Below are 18819 nucleotides of genomic sequence, written 5' to 3' on the forward strand. Positions count from 1 at the left end.
ACAAAAATTTGGAATGAGAAATGCTACGAAAAGTCATTCCATACATTATTTATTCGCGTTTTCCATCAATGATTTATCTTGGCTACACGCCCAGAGTTAGCTTAGACGGTTCAACACTCCGTTAGTTGGCATGCCACACGACTCTCACATAATGCTGCAGCTGTTTCTCCAGCGTCCTGACTCGGTCGTCGAAGTGCGGAGCGCTCGCCCTGTACTGCTGCAGCCCATAGTCGTTCTCCAGATCCGCCCCAGCGAAGTCCAACTTCGGTTCCGCCGCTAGCATTTGTAAACTCTTCTCGAATCGCTGCTTCATTATAACTCTTGCCGCTTTCCTTCTACCACAGCTCTTCTTCTTCTCGGCTCTCTTCTGCATCATGTCTGACACGCGCTGCATACGAAAAGCTTGCATATCCGATGTTTTCTTAATATAATCCTCGCTTTCGCTCTCTTTAGGCTTTCCGTGTATCAGGTCGTGCACTCTCTGTCTCCTAGCAGCCATTTCGTTGTCTCCAATAGATTCTAATTTCAAACGCTCCGGGCTATAAGTCTGTTTCCCTTCTATAATATTAGCCATGCGTTGACACCGGAGAAGCATATCTGGGGTAGTTATAGAGCTGGAGCGTTTAGTTCTCGACTCCGGACTGGGAGTGTTCCTTCTAGAGTGTCCTTCGAATATCTGCGCTATTCGTTTAGTGTTTTGAAGAGTTTCAGGTGAATCTATAGAGTTCGATCGCGGCTTTAAACTTCTGCCTTCCGTTGAAAACGATCGCGTGAATTTCATAGCATCAAGTTTCGGTGTATCTATAGATCTGCTGAACTTTTCTTGTCGCAGCTTCGCCAATCTCGGTTTGCGATCAATTTTGAATTCGTTAACCAAAGTTACATCAGTTTCCGCGTCTAAATCTGATAAATCTACGACTTTGATCGTCGACGCGTCGAGACCTTTTAATCTCCGCTGCGGCTTCGCGGGCACGTCTTGTTTGTTGAAGTAGCTAGCAACGGATTTGTCATCGCTAACTTTAGTTTTGGTGGTACCGAGTAGTTTTTCTAGTGAGTGTCTTACTAGCGCAGGATCGGGGGTGTCCTCGGGGTCGAGTAGGGCCAGTATTTGTTGTTGGAGCTCCCTCTGTTTGTCCTCGTGTGTGTCGGCGGAGTCGTGGCCCTGTATGAGGCGTGCCAGCTGCGTTATGTCGTTGAGGTCGAGCTTGCCTATCTGCCTGCGGATGTATTCGGCGGGATCGGTACTTACTTGGGGAGTGCGGAGCGCGCGCCGCTTCTTTCGGTACGACGAGTGCGATTTGTCGGCCTCGGCTGCGTCTGGAACAGTTGCGTAACTGAGTACAGTCGCCGTTATATACACCGTGTTTTTTTTTTGATTTGCGTTAATTTCGAGGGTGCATTCCTGAGCTTAAATTAAGTAACTTTCTCAAAGACATCGATATTCTAATTAACTCCATTTCGGAGATAATCAGTCATTAATTTTTATCTTATAAGGCCCTTACGAGCATGTACACTTGCTTTAGGGCCTGTTTACTTATTGATTAGTGTTTAGTGCGAGTTCATACATTTGCTACTAAACGTAAGTACTATCTCGAACGATCGACGTTCGAAATGACATTGATATGTCACAGTTTTCAATTGTTTGGTTGAGTTAAATGTAATGCCCGTGTTACAACAACGCTATATGCAACATTTAGTTACTTTTTATAAAAATAAAAATAGTTAAAAAAAAAAAAAAAATTTTTTTTTTTTGAAAATTAACTATGCCATTTAGTTTCCTTAAACGTACTTACCGATACCCCGAAGTTAACGAAATTCAATAAAAACACGGTGTATATCGGAGCGACCGAGGTGCTCAATAATATGTCGCAGTAATATTGTATCATATACTAGATTGGATACTAGTTATGTATTCTGTAGCGTTAGATTATGAGACTGCTAGCTTAACGGTCTACACGCGATTGATTTATTTAGTATAAATTTCATTTTTAGACAGACAGACAATTTTGGCCATCGTAGCTCGGTAAGCGGTTTTCGTAGTCAATGGATGTTGCTATATTAAGGGTGTCACATGTGCATTTATGACATATAAAGTAATTGTTTCTACTAACCTAAGTATAAATAATTAATTTGAACTATCGTTTTGTTCCTTCCTCTTGACCGCGACGAGCTGTGATTGGTCTATTTCATTATAGTTGACTAAACCGTTACGAAATGAATATTATAGTTGGGTTGGGAGCCCATACATGAAAAGTACCCAATTACAGTTTGGTATACGAAATCTTAATTGAACCAATACAGTCGACCAGTAGAAAAAAACATTTTATAAATACAACAGTCAATACCTGGGTAAACATTACATTATAATCAGGGGTCGGACAAAAAGTGCGAATGACGTAAAAATGACGTAATCTTACACACAGGATGATGTTTGAGTTTGTATTTAAACTTCCGTGTGACATGTAGTATCAAAGTAGTATTAATGAAGTAACAAAATAAACGTAAATAAATCCATGGAATTAATAATACAGGTGGTAGATAAAATAAATTTCACGAAACTTGTTACCATAAGGTATAATTATTTGAAATTAGTTAGAACAAGTCTGTGGGATCCTCAGATAAATAGGTTTAATAGTCAAAAGTGGGAACAGTAGGTAAGATTAGCAGTATACGTGTTTGTCACGTACCTCCAAAAACGGAAAATTGCCACAATATTCGAGTAAAGATGACATGACATTTTAGAGCGTTTTCTTATGAAAATGAAAAAAATGAAAAATATTTATTTCGTAACTTATAAGTAGCTTTTTACATCTGTGCCGATGCCTCTTTTTAAGTAATGAATATACTTGTATTAAGAAGCACCGCTCTCCCGTAGTCTTATACATTAGTAAATATAAATTTTAGCTAAATATAATCGTGAAGATACAATAGCTAAACAGTAACGAAGTCAATTTATTGTTCATCTGATTGACAATGTGTCAGTCAAAAACGTACATCATTTCAAGTGGCGATATCGTTTAATAAAGAGGTTGATAAATGATAAGTGATAATTGTTTATGAAAATCAAAAATATTATGTATTTGAAATCATCCTATAAGTGGTTTGACGTCATGCGCACTTTTTGTCCGACCCCTGATTATAATAATCTTAAAATAAATAATTACTACAATACAACAGAGATGTAGTCTCTATGGTTAAAAACACATTAAATCTGGAGATGTAAAAGGTCCCCAATGTCAGAGTACTAATACTAATAAGATTTGAAGGTGTAAAGGCGAACGGGGCGCGTACAAGTATGAACTATGAAGGAATCGCGACTTTTCGGCCGAATACCGAATATTCAGTAAACTGGCCATACCGAATATTTGTGACATCTCTAATAAAGTACAGACTTACTCGAGTACACAGATATGGCATCGTTGGCTGTTCGCGCGTGCTTCTCGTTCTGTTGACTGATTTTGATCTGTAAAAACATTAAATGTTAGCTATCTGACTTTTGTTCACCGATAAATCTCACCACACATAAATTGGAAGTACAATTTTATTAATAATAAGTTTATTTTTTAGTATCCTCGTAAGGCCCAAGGTCCTACCTATAGGACTTATTCAGTTCGATGAAATTTAAATCATATTCACTTAGGACAGAGTTGCATTTGTTTTGTTTCGTGCAATTTTCAAACAAAATAAAATCTACTGTATTCCGTGCACTATAGGTTCAAATTCAAGTGGTAAATTTTGGATTTTTCATTTCTATGGCTGGGCCTTAAGAGGATATTTTGTAGTTATTTTTAACGTATAGTTAAAGAGAATTAGAATTAGAAGTGGATTGTCAAAGAAAACTTTGTAGCCACAGTAAATTTACTGCCATCTTTCGACACATGATTAAAACTTATAGAACGTCTTATGACTTTGATCCTTATTCTTTCACTGATATGTGTCAAATTTGTTAAATACCAAAAAGTGGCGCCATCATACCGGGCACAACCTAAAGGTTATGGCGCCATCGCTCGAAACGATGCCACCATACCTTTGGCCTGTGATCTATTAGATGGCGCCACTTTTTTTTGATATGTAACAAATTTAACACATATCAGTGAAAGAATAAGGATCAAAGTCAAATGTCGTTCTAAAAGTTTTAATCATGTGTCGAAAGATGGCAGTAAATTTACTGTGGCTACAATTTTTTTTTTTTGACAATCTACCTCTAATACCATTAGAAGTATCAGAACAAATTAAATTATTTTCAAAAAATATTTTAATTTGTTTTTATTTGAAGTAGAAACACTGCTATATAAATTATAAACCGGAATAAATGTCATATACTAAGAAAAAACCTCCAGGTCTATGATTCTTAAGTATGTTAAGTACTCTACATTGTACTTCAAATCCATTTGTATACACCGTGTTTTTTTATTTGCGTTAATTTCGAGGGTATTCCTGAGCTTAAATTAAGTAACTTTCTCAAAGACACCGATAATCTAATTAACTCCATTTCGGAGATAATCGATCATAATTTTTTATATTATAAGGCCCTTACGAGCGTGTACAAGTGTACAAGGCAAGTGCCTTAGGGCCTGTTTACTTATTGATTAGTGTTTAGTGCGAGTTCATACATTTGCTACTAAACGTAAGTACTATCTCGGACGATCGACGTTCGAAATGACATTGATATGTCACAGTTTTCAATTGTTTGGTTGAGTTAAATGTAATGCCCGTGTTACAACAACGCTATATGCAACATTTAGTTACTTTTTATAAAAATAAAAATAGTAAAAAAAAAAACAAAAAAATTTTTTTTTTTATAAATTAACTATGCCATTTAGTTTCCTTAAACGTACTTACCGAAACCCCGGAGTTAACGCAATTCAATAAAAACACGGTGTATGTGACTGTATGTGATCTAAATAAAAATAAAAAAAGTGACCAAGGCCTGCAGGTAGGAGTCGAACCAGCGTCCTCTACTATCGCGGCAGGTGCCTGATTCGATTCCAGCCTGGGGCACTGGAGGCCTTGGTCACTTTTTCTTAATATATGACATTTATTTCAGTTTATAATCTAGCTCTAATTCAAATTCTCTATGGTATCCTGTAAAGCTCACCTGTCCGAACTCGTCGCTCTTGTGGTGCACGTGGGGCACCTCGCCCTTGAAGGCGTGGTACACCCTCATGAGGTACGAGCGCAGCTTCGCCTCGGCCACGTCTCGAGTCGAGCCCGTCGAGGAGAACGGCGCGATACCTTCAAACAAATTATAGAGCTTATTGAGCTCTGTTCATTTCTCTACAGAAGAGACATTCCACCGGAATATATCTTATTTTTTAAGTGAAAACTTCTTTAGCGGCGCTGTGCACTTTTTGTGATGATAAAATGTTAAACTCGCGACAGGTCACGTGACCGACAGATTAATTTAAATTAATTATTAAATTAATATATTATAGGACATTATTACACAAATTGACTGAGTCCCACAGTAAGCTCAATAAGGCTTGTGTTGAGGGTACTTAGACAACGATATATATAATATATACATATTTATAAATACTTAAATACATAGAAAACACCCGTGACTCAGGAACAAATGTCCATGCTCATCACACGAATAAATGCCCTAATCAGGATTTGAACCCGGGACCATCGGCTTCATAGGCAGGGTCACTACCCACTACGCCAGACCGGTCGTCAAAAAGATTAGTCAGATCGAAAATTCGTAAGACGGACACGTGACCTGATCGAAAAACTGTTACAATGTCATTGAAGCCAGTAGTTAAATTTTTAGTGTAATATAAATTGTCATGTTTGTGTACGATAGCGCAATAAATGAATATTGTATTTTAACGCATAAATTATAGCACTTTTATACTGATAATTAAAGCAATTATCCCCTAACCATTCCATAATATCAAAAATGCACAACGTTAATATTCAAGTTTTCACTTGTGCCGGAGTGCAACCCGTTGTTTTTTTTTTTTTTTTCGTTGCGTTTGACAAGTAAAATTGTGCCCACGTGTGGTGATCTCTTGCTCTTTTGAAACCCTTCATATAATTCGTGTCATACAGGATGACGCGTAGATTTGTCAAATATAACCTTTAATAACATGACATTATGAGTCATGAAAAATATTAAAATTAATATAAATTCCATGTGAATTATTTTTTGGTCAATAAAGGCTATTCTTACCTTATCTTATCTTACGAGTCAAGGGACGCGTATACCATCATCAGCTATTTACCACCGAATACTGAGCATAGGCCTCTCTTCAAGTAGGCCACTTGCGGTGGCGAGCAAGACCAAAATTTTATGTAGACAAGTTACATTTAGCGACGCCCTCTGGTGGCGCAAGAAATAACGAACATTTTAAAGTTGTGTCCAAGATATACTTATTGCGACCCTCGGACCGCGAGGCCGTAGGCGGTGGCCCACGTCGCCCACGCCCACTTGTGACTCTGAGCTATTCTGATCCAGAAGTGACCTGCCATCACTCTGCCTGGCAACATGTCCCGCCCAAATCCAAATGTACTATTCACTCACCGAACTCCTGTTGAAGTATTACGTGAGGGGGTGTTTCGTCTGCGAGCAAGTCGGGTCGGTAGCGGGCCAGTAAGGCTAGCAGCGGGCCCGGGCCGCATGCCGCCCGCAGCCCGCCTTCAGTCACCTCCGCCCAGGATAGCAGGACTTCGTCGGACACGTCCGCTTCTATAAATAACATCATATCAGTCAAAAACCTCTCAGCTAACAACTGAGGATCAAAGAGTAAGTTAATATACCCCATCAAAATCTAATGTAGTCCAGTAGGGCTATGTTGGTCGGCTCTTTATCATTTGTCACCGTGCCTGTCACGTTCTAACAAGTATGTAAGTGCGAAAGTGACGGGCATAGTGACAAATGATAAAAATAGAACCATGCTGCCACCGCACCTACGATCAAAGTACCTATTCGATAATAAATAAATAAATATTATAGGACATTATTACACAAATTGACCAAGTCCCACAGTAAGCTCAATAAGGCTTGTGTTGAGGGTACTTAGACAACTATATATATAATATATAAATATTTATAAATTCTTAAATATATAGAAAACACCCATGACTCAGGAACAAATATCCATGCTCATCACACGAATAAATGCCCTTACCAGGATTTGAACCCGGGACCATCAGCTTCGTAGGCAGGGTCACTACCCACTAGGCCAAACCGGTCGCTAAATTCGATGATTCAAATCTTTTGAAAATATAACTAAACTTCTTTCTATACTCTGTATCTTTAGGTATTTAAAAATAAAAGTAAACAAAATCTACCCTCAAACGGCTCCTTAAGCCAGTTGAGGGTAGATAAAAACATTGCATGATCAAATAATGTAGGTTAACATTAAGTTGTTCAGTGACAGATCCGGGCAGTTTTATATTTGGTTGGTTAACCAATAAGTGTTATAACTACCCGAATATGTACAAATTGTTTGCTTTTATTTAAATACCTAAAGATACATAGTATATAGTGGAATTCCTTTTTACAAAATAATTAGTGTCAAAAGAAAAATCCTGGCAACCGGGGACCAAAAGTGTAACTACACACCCTGTACTCCGTCTGGCAACCGGGGACCAAAAGTGTAACTACACACCCTGTACTCCGTCTGGCAACCGGGGACCAAAAGTGTAACTACACACCCTGTACTCCGTCTGGCAACCGGGGACCAAAAGTGTAACTACACACCCTGTACTCCGTCTGGCAACCGGGGACCAAAAGTGTAACTACACACCCTGTACTCCGTCTGGCAACCGGGGACCAAAAGTGTAACTACACACCCTGTACTCCGTCTGGGCACCGGGGACCAAAAGTGTAACTACACAACACACCCTATACTCCGTCGAACTATTCGTGTCAACAATGTCATATGGTACTGACTACCTGAATCTAAACTATTCGATGGCACAGCTCCTTTGAAAATATACCTATAATATTACGATTTGTTGTCTAGATTAGAATGTCAAGTCACTGCTTGTCAAAAGCAACCTCTTGACAAACAAGCACCGAAGTGTTTGGCAAAAATGATATGATATATATAATTTTTAATGATATGTTAATTTGTCACTTTTTGTCGCAAAATGCAGATTAATTAATTCAATTAACATAATTTCCTGCTAAGTATTCTTTTGAAGTTTGTTAAATTTTAATTTTAGTTAAATTTTATTTATTAATAGTTTAAGTCTAAATGTCTTACTGTACTTATATTGTTTATCCTAAGATACTGGAGTAAGCTGTGGTTACCTATAATTGGACAAACATCTATCCTTAATGTTATGTAAGCTACAGATTATTTTTTCTCTGATGTATTGTCTGTTGGTGATCCTAAATAAATTAAAAAAAAAAAAAAAATTATATTTCTGATATAAGCTTTTATCGCTGACTGTACTTTTTTTTACCACGGGCAACGAATACTCATCGAGACAATTCTAAAAACCCCAAACAATTAGGTTGCTTTGTTTCATCACACAGTTCCTATGGCCACCTTCTGTCTCCATCATCAGATAAGCTCGATGGTACTATAATATTGGCGTTGATGGTACTATAACTTTAGGTCCATGGGGTCCCAGCGCGCACAAGTTTTTTGGAGAAATCGCGAGACGTAACTTATGATCGAAGAGCTAGCGGCTTCCTCGCACAACGTATCAGTATTACGATACAACGAGGAAATGCCGCCAGCATCCTTGATACAGTCAGCATCAATAGTAGCGGATGAAACAACAAAAAGTATCTGATATAGCTTAATGTGGTGTGTGAATTACGCTACGACGCACGGTTTAGGAGATACAACCCTATAAAGATTTCTGCATGACTGAAAAAATATATTTATAGGGCTGTATCTCCTAAACCGTGCGTCGTAGCGCAAAAATAATCAAATTTTTCGATCATCTTTGAAACCCCCAAAATAATATTTAACACAAAAAAGAAAAAAACCCCATAAAGACAAAAAAAAAAGGTAAATGGCAGAATTTTGATTATAGGTTTTTTAAGGTTGAATGCATAATTTGACGTTTAAAAACAAAAGAAGGTTGCCTTACAGGCCTAGGTGTGTAAGGTTGTATGAAATTCCTTTACATGACCGGTTTGGCCTAGTGGGTAGTAACCCTGCCTACGAAGCTGATGGTCCCGGGTTCAAATCCTGGTAAGGGCATTTATTCGTGTGATGAGCATGGATATTTGTTCCAGAGTCATGGGTGTTTTCTATGTATTTAAGTATTTATAAATATTTATATATTATATATATCTTTGTCTAAGTACCCTCAACACAAGCCTTATTGAGCTTACTGTTGGACTTAGTCAATTTGTGTAATAATGTCCTATAATATTTATTTATTTATTATTTATTACATATCATCTTCACTCATCGCACCTGATATGTAGTATTTCCGGACCTAATTTGAAGTAAGTCATGTCAACATTTCATTGCAAGTTTGAGAAAAATAACATACATTATAAGTTCTAACAGGGCAAGTTGAAAATGTAAACTAGTATCATACCGCGGCGTCGCTTGCGCAGAGCCGTGCCGGCGTCGAGCGGTAGAGGTTCGTCCGAGTCGTAGAAGCCCGTGACCCTCGGCGCGGCCACGGCCGTCCGATTCAGGTTCCGATACCGGGTGCCCGGGTCCAGGGTGTACGCGCCGAAGTCCCGGTGCAGGTTCTCGGGGGTCGTTTGAGCTGGGAATATAAGGTGAAGTTAGTAATTATCAGTCAAAACAGGGTAACGTGAAACAACAAAAGAAAAGAGAGGTATGGGCACTGTGAATGTCATCTCGCTCTGTGTGGTAGGGCACAGCGCAGCGGATGTCGTTCCAGATCTAGAGCAGAGCCCAACTGGGGAAGTACCTCCACCTTACAGAAAACCGCAGCCAAATAACACTAGACCCTACTCATAGTGTTGTGTTCCTGCCGGTGAGTAAGGTTGCCAGAGCTCAACGAGGGTGGGAGGGGGTTAGGGTCGGCAACGCGCATGTAATTCCTCTGGAGTTGCAGGCATCCATAGGCTACGGAGACAGCTTACCATCAGGCGGACCGTATGCTTGTTAGTATATTAAAAAAAAAGTAGGACCATAGCCTAAACGTCTTTGACGTTTGAAATGCGACATTGAACTTCGAGCTTCTCTTACCTGACCTGATATCGACTTGGTGAAAACTAAAGGGGTAATGGGTAGACAAGACAACACTAAAATGCTGCAAACAAAATTTGAACTTTCCTATAGAAAATGATTCTATTAATTTAGTCCTATATTAAAAGTTGCTCATATCATCACCTATAAATCAAAAAGAGTTTGAAATAGGGGTGGATTGTCAAAGAAAATCGTTAAAAAAGATGCCCGGTAAGATGGCGCCACTTTTTGATATTTAACAAATTTAACACATGTTACTGAGGGAATAAGGATCAAAGTCAAATGGCGTTCTAAAATATTTTATCATGTGTCGAAAGATGGCAGTAAATGTACTCCTTCTTGCTCACGTTGTCCCGGCATTTTGCCACGGCTCATGGGAGCCTGGGGTCCGCTTGATAACTAATCCCGAGAATTAGCGTAAGCACTAGTTTTTACGAAAACGACTGCCATCTGACCTTCCAACCCAGAGGGTAAACTAGGCATTACTGGGATTAGTCCGGTTTCCTCACGATGTTTTCCTTCACCGAAAAGCGACTGGTAAATATCAAATGATATTTCGTATATAAGTTCCGAAAAACCTATTGGCACGAGCTGGGGTTTGAACCCGCGACCTCCGGATTGCAAGACGCACGCTCTAACCGCTAGGCCACGCACGCATTCACATAAAAATAAAGTACCTGGGCGACCGAGCGTTGTTCGGTTATAACTATTTATTGTAATATGGTGGTGTATAGGTGATAATCTTAACTACATTTTTTTACTAAATTAAACTTGTCTAAAACAATAAAAATTAAATATATATATATAAACTTGAACATATATAAAAAAAAAAAAACAAAAGTTAGTCACCGGGCGAGATTCGAACCCGTAACACTCGTTCCTAGCCGTCCGCGTCATAACCCGCTGGACCAGACGGACAGCGGCCGACAACACGAAATTAGCGACCATATTCTGCGTCGAAAGAAAAACGCATGAAAACTCGAAAACACGCGTTTTCCCAAACATAAGACTAATCTAGATCGATTGTATACCCCCAAAAACCTCCATATACCAAATTTCAGCGAAATCGTTAGATATGTTAGTGTACAACCGTTTTCGAGATCACAGAAATATATATATATATATATATATAGAATTGCTCGTTTAAAGGTATAAGATATACAAGGGTGAATCAACTTTTTTGTTTTGTTATCCTGTCCCGTTGTCCAAGGGACAACAGTGGCACAGTTTGTTTGAAGAGACGTTGTATGCCGTTCTATTAACTTGCTTAGTAGGGGGCCCATTATGGACATTAGTTATAACGACCACAAAAACGCATGTTTAATACATTTAAGTACCATAAAATCAGTATTTCAATGAACTTTTGTCCCCTGGACAACTAATCGTAACCATGGCAACGAGTGACGCTAAAAAGTTGATTCTCCCACAAATAGAAAAATTATAATATAAAAAAGACGGTCAAATTCCTTTTGGCTAAGCGTTAAAATAAGCGTGTTAGTTACCCAACAGTCTGTAGACGGACTCCCGCTCCGCTATGACGTGCAGCGGGTGCAGGGCTCCGCTCCAGGCGCGCACGGCCCAGGCCGCGTCCAGCGCGGACAGGAAGCCGCGCGCGCAGCCCGAGCCCGTCGGCCAGAAGGGCTCCAGCAGGCTGTCGCCCACCAGCTGGCAGAGCAGGCGGCGCCCGAGGCGCTCGTACACCTGCAATATTTTTTTTTTCACTTCAGCTCGTACAAGCCTACTTTAGTCACTTTGGGATTATTTTTTTTATACTGCGTCGTTGGCAAACAAGCATACGGCCCGCCTGGTGGTAAGCAGTCTCCGTAGCCTATATACACCTGCAACTCCAGAGGAGTTACATGCGCGTTGCCGATCCAAACCCCCACCCCTCCCCCTCGTTGAGCTCCTCCCCTCCTCCTCCTCCTCCTCGTTGAGTTGATTCGCGTTGGGAATGACGAAAGTACGACTTTCCTCACTCCAGGGAGTGAGACAAAGTAGCTTTTAGTGAAGGCCATGAATACAGGAATAAAAACTTTACTCGATGTTGAATTTCTTAAACCTTTAACATGAGAACATATGAACTACTGAGGGGAAAAGTTATATGTGTCACACGGGAGCAAAGTTATTTTACATCTCGTATTTTTGAGTCCAAAACCAATACTCGCAAGAAAAACTAACTTTCTCTCTTGTTGCACACATAACTATTACAGTAAATATGATGCTACTTTCCCGCACGCGTGCGGGAATGAGCACTTTCCGTGCATATGTCGAAACTTTAAACAGCCGTATGTACTGTACTATTAGTCAGTATACTGTCAGGCCGTGATTGTAATTTACATAGTTTAAGGTACGATGCGACTGGCATAATCTTTAGATTAAAAGTCCCTAAATAAATAAAATAATTAAAAAAAAAGCACTCCTTTTTAATAGATTAATAACAGCGCCATCTATCGTATTCTCACCATACTCGCATTCTCCGCAGCGTACATCGATGTGAAGTCGAACAGCGCGATATCCGGCTCCCCGTAATGGTTGAGCGCAAACTCGGAGAGCGGCAAGCGGCCCTCGGTTGAGAAGCGGGCCGCTTCTTGGGCGTACCGCATGAGGGCCGCTCGGTCGACGTTCTCGAAGGAGAGCAGGCGGGACACTTCAGCGTAATCCTGGGATGTAATAATTCAATAAAAATCTTATACCTTTAAACGAGCAATTCTTGTATATATATATATATATTTCGGTGATCTCGAAAACGGCTCTAACGATTTCGCTGAAATTTGGTATATGAGGGTTTTTGGGGGTATACAATCGATCTAGATTAGTCTTATGTTTGGGAAAACGCGTGTTTTCGAGTTTTCATGCGTTTTTCTTTCGACGCAGAATATGGTCGCTAATTTCGTATTGCCGGCTACTGTCCGTCTGGTCCAGTGGGTTAAAATGAACCATAGAGACTCACTGAGAGATAAATTTAAGAAAATTGACATCATGACAGTGCACTGTCAATACATTTATGAGAATATTCTGTATGTGCATAAAAATATTACCGATTTTAAGAAAAATTGTGACATTCATAATATTAATACTAGAAATAAACATAAGTTCGCCGTGCCCTTCACTCGGCTCCATAAAATTAAAAAATCATTCATGGGTAATTGTGTGAGATTTTATAATAAACTTCCAAACCATATTACTGAGTTACCAATTAATAAATTTAAGAATCATGTAAAGCGTAAACTTATTTCTAAAGCTTATTATACCACACAAGACTACACGAATGATAAAACAACGTGGGATTAATTGTGATTCGAAATGATTAATTATTTATTATATTTGAATAATGATGATGAAATGGATATTCCAATGCATGTATTTCCTTTGTTGTTTTTATTATATTTGTTTGACATTTAGAATTTATTCTAGAAACAATCTAGACTAGTATTTTTTATACATTTTTTTTTGTATGACTATATTTTGTGAAAGTTTTAGTATTAAATTTGATCTATGAATTATATTCATTAGTATTATATATGGAATAATATTTACAACATCAATAAATTGCTCTGATAATTAGTTTAAGATAATTATATGTAATACTGTCTTACTATTCATAAGTACTTGTTGCTAGGTCTACATGAATAAAGTATATTTGAATTGAATTTGAATAAGACGCGGACGGCTAGAAACGAGTGTTACGGGTTCGAATCTCGCCCGGTGACTAACTTTTGTTTTTTTTTATATATGTTCAAGTTTATATATTTTTTATTTTTTTTTATTGTTTTAGACAAGTATAATTTAGTAAAAAAATGTAGTTAAGATTATCACCTATACACCACCATATTACAATAAATAGTTATAACCGAGCGGTCGCCCAGGTACTATTAATTTATTTGTATATTAAAAAGTAATTAAATGTAAGGCACAATAAAAATAAACTAACTTATCTATTAAATAAAACTAAATTAATACTAAATAAAAATTAAAATATGTCTAAAAAATTTGGCCCCTTTGGCATGGTGCCGAGGATGCTGGCAGCATTTCCCCGCTGTATAGCGATGCTAATACGTTGTGCGAGAAAACTGCCAGCTCTTCGGTCACCTGTGAAGTATATATATATATTATAAAAATATATATTTTTTTTATACCATGTCGGTGGCAAACAAGCATACGGCCCGCGTGATGGTAAGCGGTCACCGTAGCCTATGGACGCCTGCAACTGCAGAGGTGTTACATGCGCGTTGCCGACCCTTTAAAAACCGGTACACTCCTTTTTTGATGTCACTAAGCATGAGTAAAGAGAATTTGAAATAGAGGTGTATTGTCAAATAAAACTTTATAGTCATGTAAATTTATTGCCATCTTACGACACATGATTTAAACTTTTAGAACGCCATTTGACTTTGATCCTTATTCTTTCACTGATATGTGCTCAATTTGTTAAATGGGTGAATCAACTTTTTTTGTTTTGTTATCCTGTCCCGTTGTCCAAGGGACAACAGTGGCACACTTTGTTTGAAGAGACGGTGTATGCCGTTCTATTAACATGCTTAGTAGGGGGCCCATTATGGACATTGGTTATAACGACCACAAAAACGCAAGTTTAATACATTTAAGTACCATAAAATTAGTATTTCAATGAACTTTTGTCACCTGGACAACTAATCGTAACCATGGCAACGAGTGACGCTAAAAAGTTGATTCTCCCAAATATCAAAAAGTGGCGCCATCATACCGGGCACAACCTAAAGGTTATGGCGCCATCGCTCGAAACGGTGCTGCTATACCTTGAAATAATTGTACACCAACATATCTAAACGCAAGCAGTGTGACATCCATCACACACATCCATACATTACAACCGTGTACTGACATTTAGAATAGAATAGAATAATTTTTATTCGTAAACACAAACAAGACACATTATATTACATGATATAACAAAAACAAAGGAAGTATAAAGTGCCACGAAATGGCCTCATCTCAGCATGTTGCTGGTGGCTTCCAGCGCTGATCTTCCGATGAGACCATCAAGTGAGAAAAATCACGAAAGGTAACAGACAAGAAGGAATAATACATAAAAAATATAGAGTGAACAAATTGAACAAATTTAAATTTAGCAGTACTCCTTTGTCCAACAGACTGGGTTTCTTAGCCACCATCACGAAACAGTACGTCCTTATAGTACACGATGTTCTCGAGGTCTATGCCAGTGACCTCGTATAGTTCTTTGAAGAATTTCTGATAGGAAATCAGCACTAACATATCTAAACGCAAGCAGTGTGACACCCATCACACACATCCATACATTACAACCGTGTACTCACATTTAGCAGTACTCCTTTGTCCAACAGACTGGGTTTCTTAGCCGTCATCACGAAGTAGTGTGTGTCGTCCTTATAGTACACGATGTTCTCGAAGTCTATGCCAGTGACCTCGTATAGTTCTTTGAATAATTCTGATAGGAAATCAGCACTAACATATCTAAACGCAAGCAGTGTGACACCCATCACACACATCCATACATTACAATCGTGTACTCACATTTAGCAGTACTCCTTTGTCCAACAGACTGGGTTTCTTAGCCGTCATCACGAAGTAGTGTGTGTCGTCCTTATAGTACACGATGTTCTCGAGGTCTATGCCAGTGACCTCGTACAGTTCTTTGAAGAATTTCTGATTGAATATGAACGCTACGCCGCTTATTTCTGGGACCTGAAACAAAGCAGTCAGTCGTAGAACATTACAAGCGTTTTTTTTTATTATATAGGAGGCAAACGAGCAGACCAATCGCCTGATGGTAAGCGATTAATGTTTCTCATAGATACACCCAAAGGTTGTCTGGAAGAGATCGCTTCTTAGAGATAAGAACGCCTGTTTAAATTTAAATATTATAGGACATTATTACACAAATTGACTGAGTCCCACAGTAAGCTCAATAAGGCTTGTGTTGAGGGTACTTAGACAACGATATATATAATATATAAATATTTATAAATACTTAAATACATAGAAAACACCCATGACTCAGGAACAAATATCCATGCTCATCACACGAATAAATGCCCTTACCAGGATTTGAACCCGGGACCATCAGCTTCGTAGGCAGGGTCACTACCCACTAGGCCAAACCGGTCGTCAAAATAGGCCTGTTGTTATCTAACATTTAAGTGTCTTTCATTTCCTGTCTATTTTAACTGCATGGTGCACATTAATAGTACATTGTGCAACGAGGGGGGGTAAGTGAAATTTTGGATACGAGGGTGGTAATTCCCGACAGCTGCAGGCTAGAGGGAATTAAAGATCCGAGTTTGCAATATTCTTACCCCCGGATTCATCATACTTGTGAAGATAAAAACTAAATTTTAAGCATAATAATTCTTAAATACGGTGACATATCAAACATTCGTCCGCCATTTTGTATTTTCTTGGCACGTAAGGTATCGAAGGCACAGACCTATTCGGCATTCAGCCACGATTGGAAATAATGTAAAAATATTTTAATCGGCTGTTCAATTAATGGAATTAAATAATTTTAAACATAAACAAAAATATTAAATTATAAACGTCATTATTTTAAAAGTAAACTTACATGATTCGTATGAATTAGTGACAGAATTAAAAGAAAAAGCTATAACACCCTATAGGAACAATATAGGCCTTTGTCCTTCAGTACACCTGCATGATATAAGATCTTTTTCGAGCAAGTGTGATGAAATAGTACATTACGATTAGAGATGTGCCGACTAGTCGCCGACTAGTCGGGAAAGCCGACTATCCGGCTACATTTATAGTCGGCGACTAGTCGGCGACTAGTCGGCAAAATGAGCCGAATAGTCGGCTGCCTAGATCTTCCAAAAAAATAAGGAAATAAAATAAAAAACCACCATACTCGAAGTGTTTGCCGATTGGTACCAGTCCACCTCACGAAATAAGTACTTGGCATTGATTACTTTACTTGAATCACCTTCAACATCGTCAAAAAATGTCCACACGCGTGATTTTCTTTTAGACATAATGTTTATAAAGATCACTACTTGTTTATTTAAACTTTTAAACAACAATTACGATTCGTTTTGTATGTTTTTCTAATAATAACACACCGGAGCAACAAGTGAATCGGAAAGGTAAACAAAACTAGTCAAAACATGAAAACGCAACCACGTGCGGCAGCGAATCAGGCGACCCGAACGTTCCCGATTACGCCCGAACTTAGGCGAAGACCATAGTCGGCTACGCCGACTAGTCGGCCGACTAGTCGGCCACCTGACTGCCGACTAGTCGGCTAGTCGGCTAGTCGGCCAAAACCATAGTCGGCACATCTCTAATTACGATACAAGTGCGAAAAATAGGAAATTCGAAACGAGTGGCGATAAATTAAAACACGACCGAAGGGAGTGTTTTAAATCGACACGAGTTGCGAATTACCTATTCGCACATGTATCGTACAACGTTTTACAGTACATATGGCCGTTTAAATGTTCGACACAGTAACGTAATATGCTACTTTTCGCACTAGTGCTATAAAGTAGCCCCATATGTACTGTAAAAAATATTTTAATCGGCTGTTCAATTAATCGAATTAAATAATTTTAAACATAAACAAAAATATTAAATTATAAACGTCATTATTTTAAAAGTAAACTTACATGATTCGTATGAATTAGTGACAGAATTAAAAGAAAAAGCTATAACACCCTATAGGAACAATATAGGCCTTTGTCCTTCAGTACACCTGCATGATATAAGATCTTTTTCGAGCAAGTGTGATGAAATAGTACATTACGATACAAGTGCGAAAAATAGGAAATTCGAAACGAGTGGCGATAAATTAAAACACGACCGAAGGGAGTGTTTTAAATCGACACGAGTTGCGAATTACCTATTCGCACATGTATCGTACAACGTTTTACAGTACATATGGCCGTTTAAATGTTCGACACAGTAACGTAATATGCTACTTTTCGCACTAGTGCTATAAAGTAGCCCCATATGTACTGTAAAAAATATTTTAATCGGCTGTTCAATTAATCGAATTAATTAATTTTAAACATAAACAAAAATATTAAATTATAAACGTCATTATTTTAAAAGTAAACTTACATGATTCGTATGAATTAGTGACAGAATTAAAAGAAAAAGCTATAACACCCTATAGGAACAATATAGGCCTTTGTCCTTCAGTACACCTGCATGAAATAAGATCTTTTTCGAGCAAGTGTGATGAAAATAATATTTACTTACTTACTTACATGCAACACCGGAGGAGTTGCAAGTGTGTTGCCGGCCTTTGATATGCCAGTACTCTTTCTATACTTTGACGACCGATCTGGCCTCGTGGGTAGTGACCCTGCCTACGCAGCCGATGGTCCCGGGTTCAAATCCTAGTAAGGGCATTTATTCGTGTGATGAGCATGGATATTTGTTCCTGAGTCATGGGTGTTTTCTATGTATTTAAGTATTTATAAATATTTATATATTATATTACATATCGTTGTCTAAGTACCCTCAACACAAGCCTTATTGAGCTTACTGTGGGACTTAGTCAATTTGTGTAATAATGTCCTATAATATTCAAAAACAAAAAAAAATAAAAAAATAACTGTAAATCATGACCAAAAACAACTACGACAATGTTGCCACTGCAATGAAATAATTGTACAATAGTATTAGACCGGCCATATTTCGG

General features: G+C 38.4%; 2 protein-coding genes across 4 annotated transcripts in view; both read right to left on the reverse strand.

The window, feature by feature from the left end:
• The window catches only part of LOC133526033 (F-actin-monooxygenase Mical-like), a 59665-nt gene extending 44083 nt beyond the window's left edge, over positions 1-15582 (reverse strand). For 2 of the 3 annotated variants that reach the window (XM_061862512.1, XM_061862513.1), the window contains exons 1-8: positions 15458-15582; positions 12605-12802; positions 11645-11843; positions 9517-9693; positions 6527-6691; positions 5099-5235; positions 3397-3463; positions 149-1317 (exon numbers count right to left, since the gene is read on the reverse strand). In XM_061862512.1, the coding sequence (XP_061718496.1) occupies positions 149-1317; positions 3397-3463; positions 5099-5235; positions 6527-6691; positions 9517-9693; positions 11645-11843; positions 12605-12802; positions 15458-15505 (2160 nt within the window). In that variant the 5' untranslated portion in view covers positions 15506-15582. The remainder of the gene's footprint in view (positions 1-148; positions 1318-3396; positions 3464-5098; positions 5236-6526; positions 6692-9516; positions 9694-11644; positions 11844-12604; positions 12803-15457) is intronic. The other variant, XM_061862514.1, reaches the window with a different exon arrangement.
• Positions 15583-15641: 59 nt separating this feature from the next.
• The window catches only part of LOC133526308 (F-actin-monooxygenase MICAL3-like), a 65374-nt gene continuing 62196 nt past the window's right edge, over positions 15642-18819 (reverse strand). The window contains exon 7 of the mRNA XM_061862865.1: positions 15642-15845. Coding sequence (XP_061718849.1) covers positions 15657-15845 — 189 coding nt within the window. The 3' untranslated portion in view covers positions 15642-15656. The remainder of the gene's footprint in view (positions 15846-18819) is intronic.

Source organism: Cydia pomonella, chromosome 1 (genome assembly GCF_033807575.1).
Source record: "Cydia pomonella isolate Wapato2018A chromosome 1, ilCydPomo1, whole genome shotgun sequence".
NCBI classification, from domain to species: domain Eukaryota; kingdom Metazoa; phylum Arthropoda; class Insecta; order Lepidoptera; family Tortricidae; genus Cydia; species Cydia pomonella.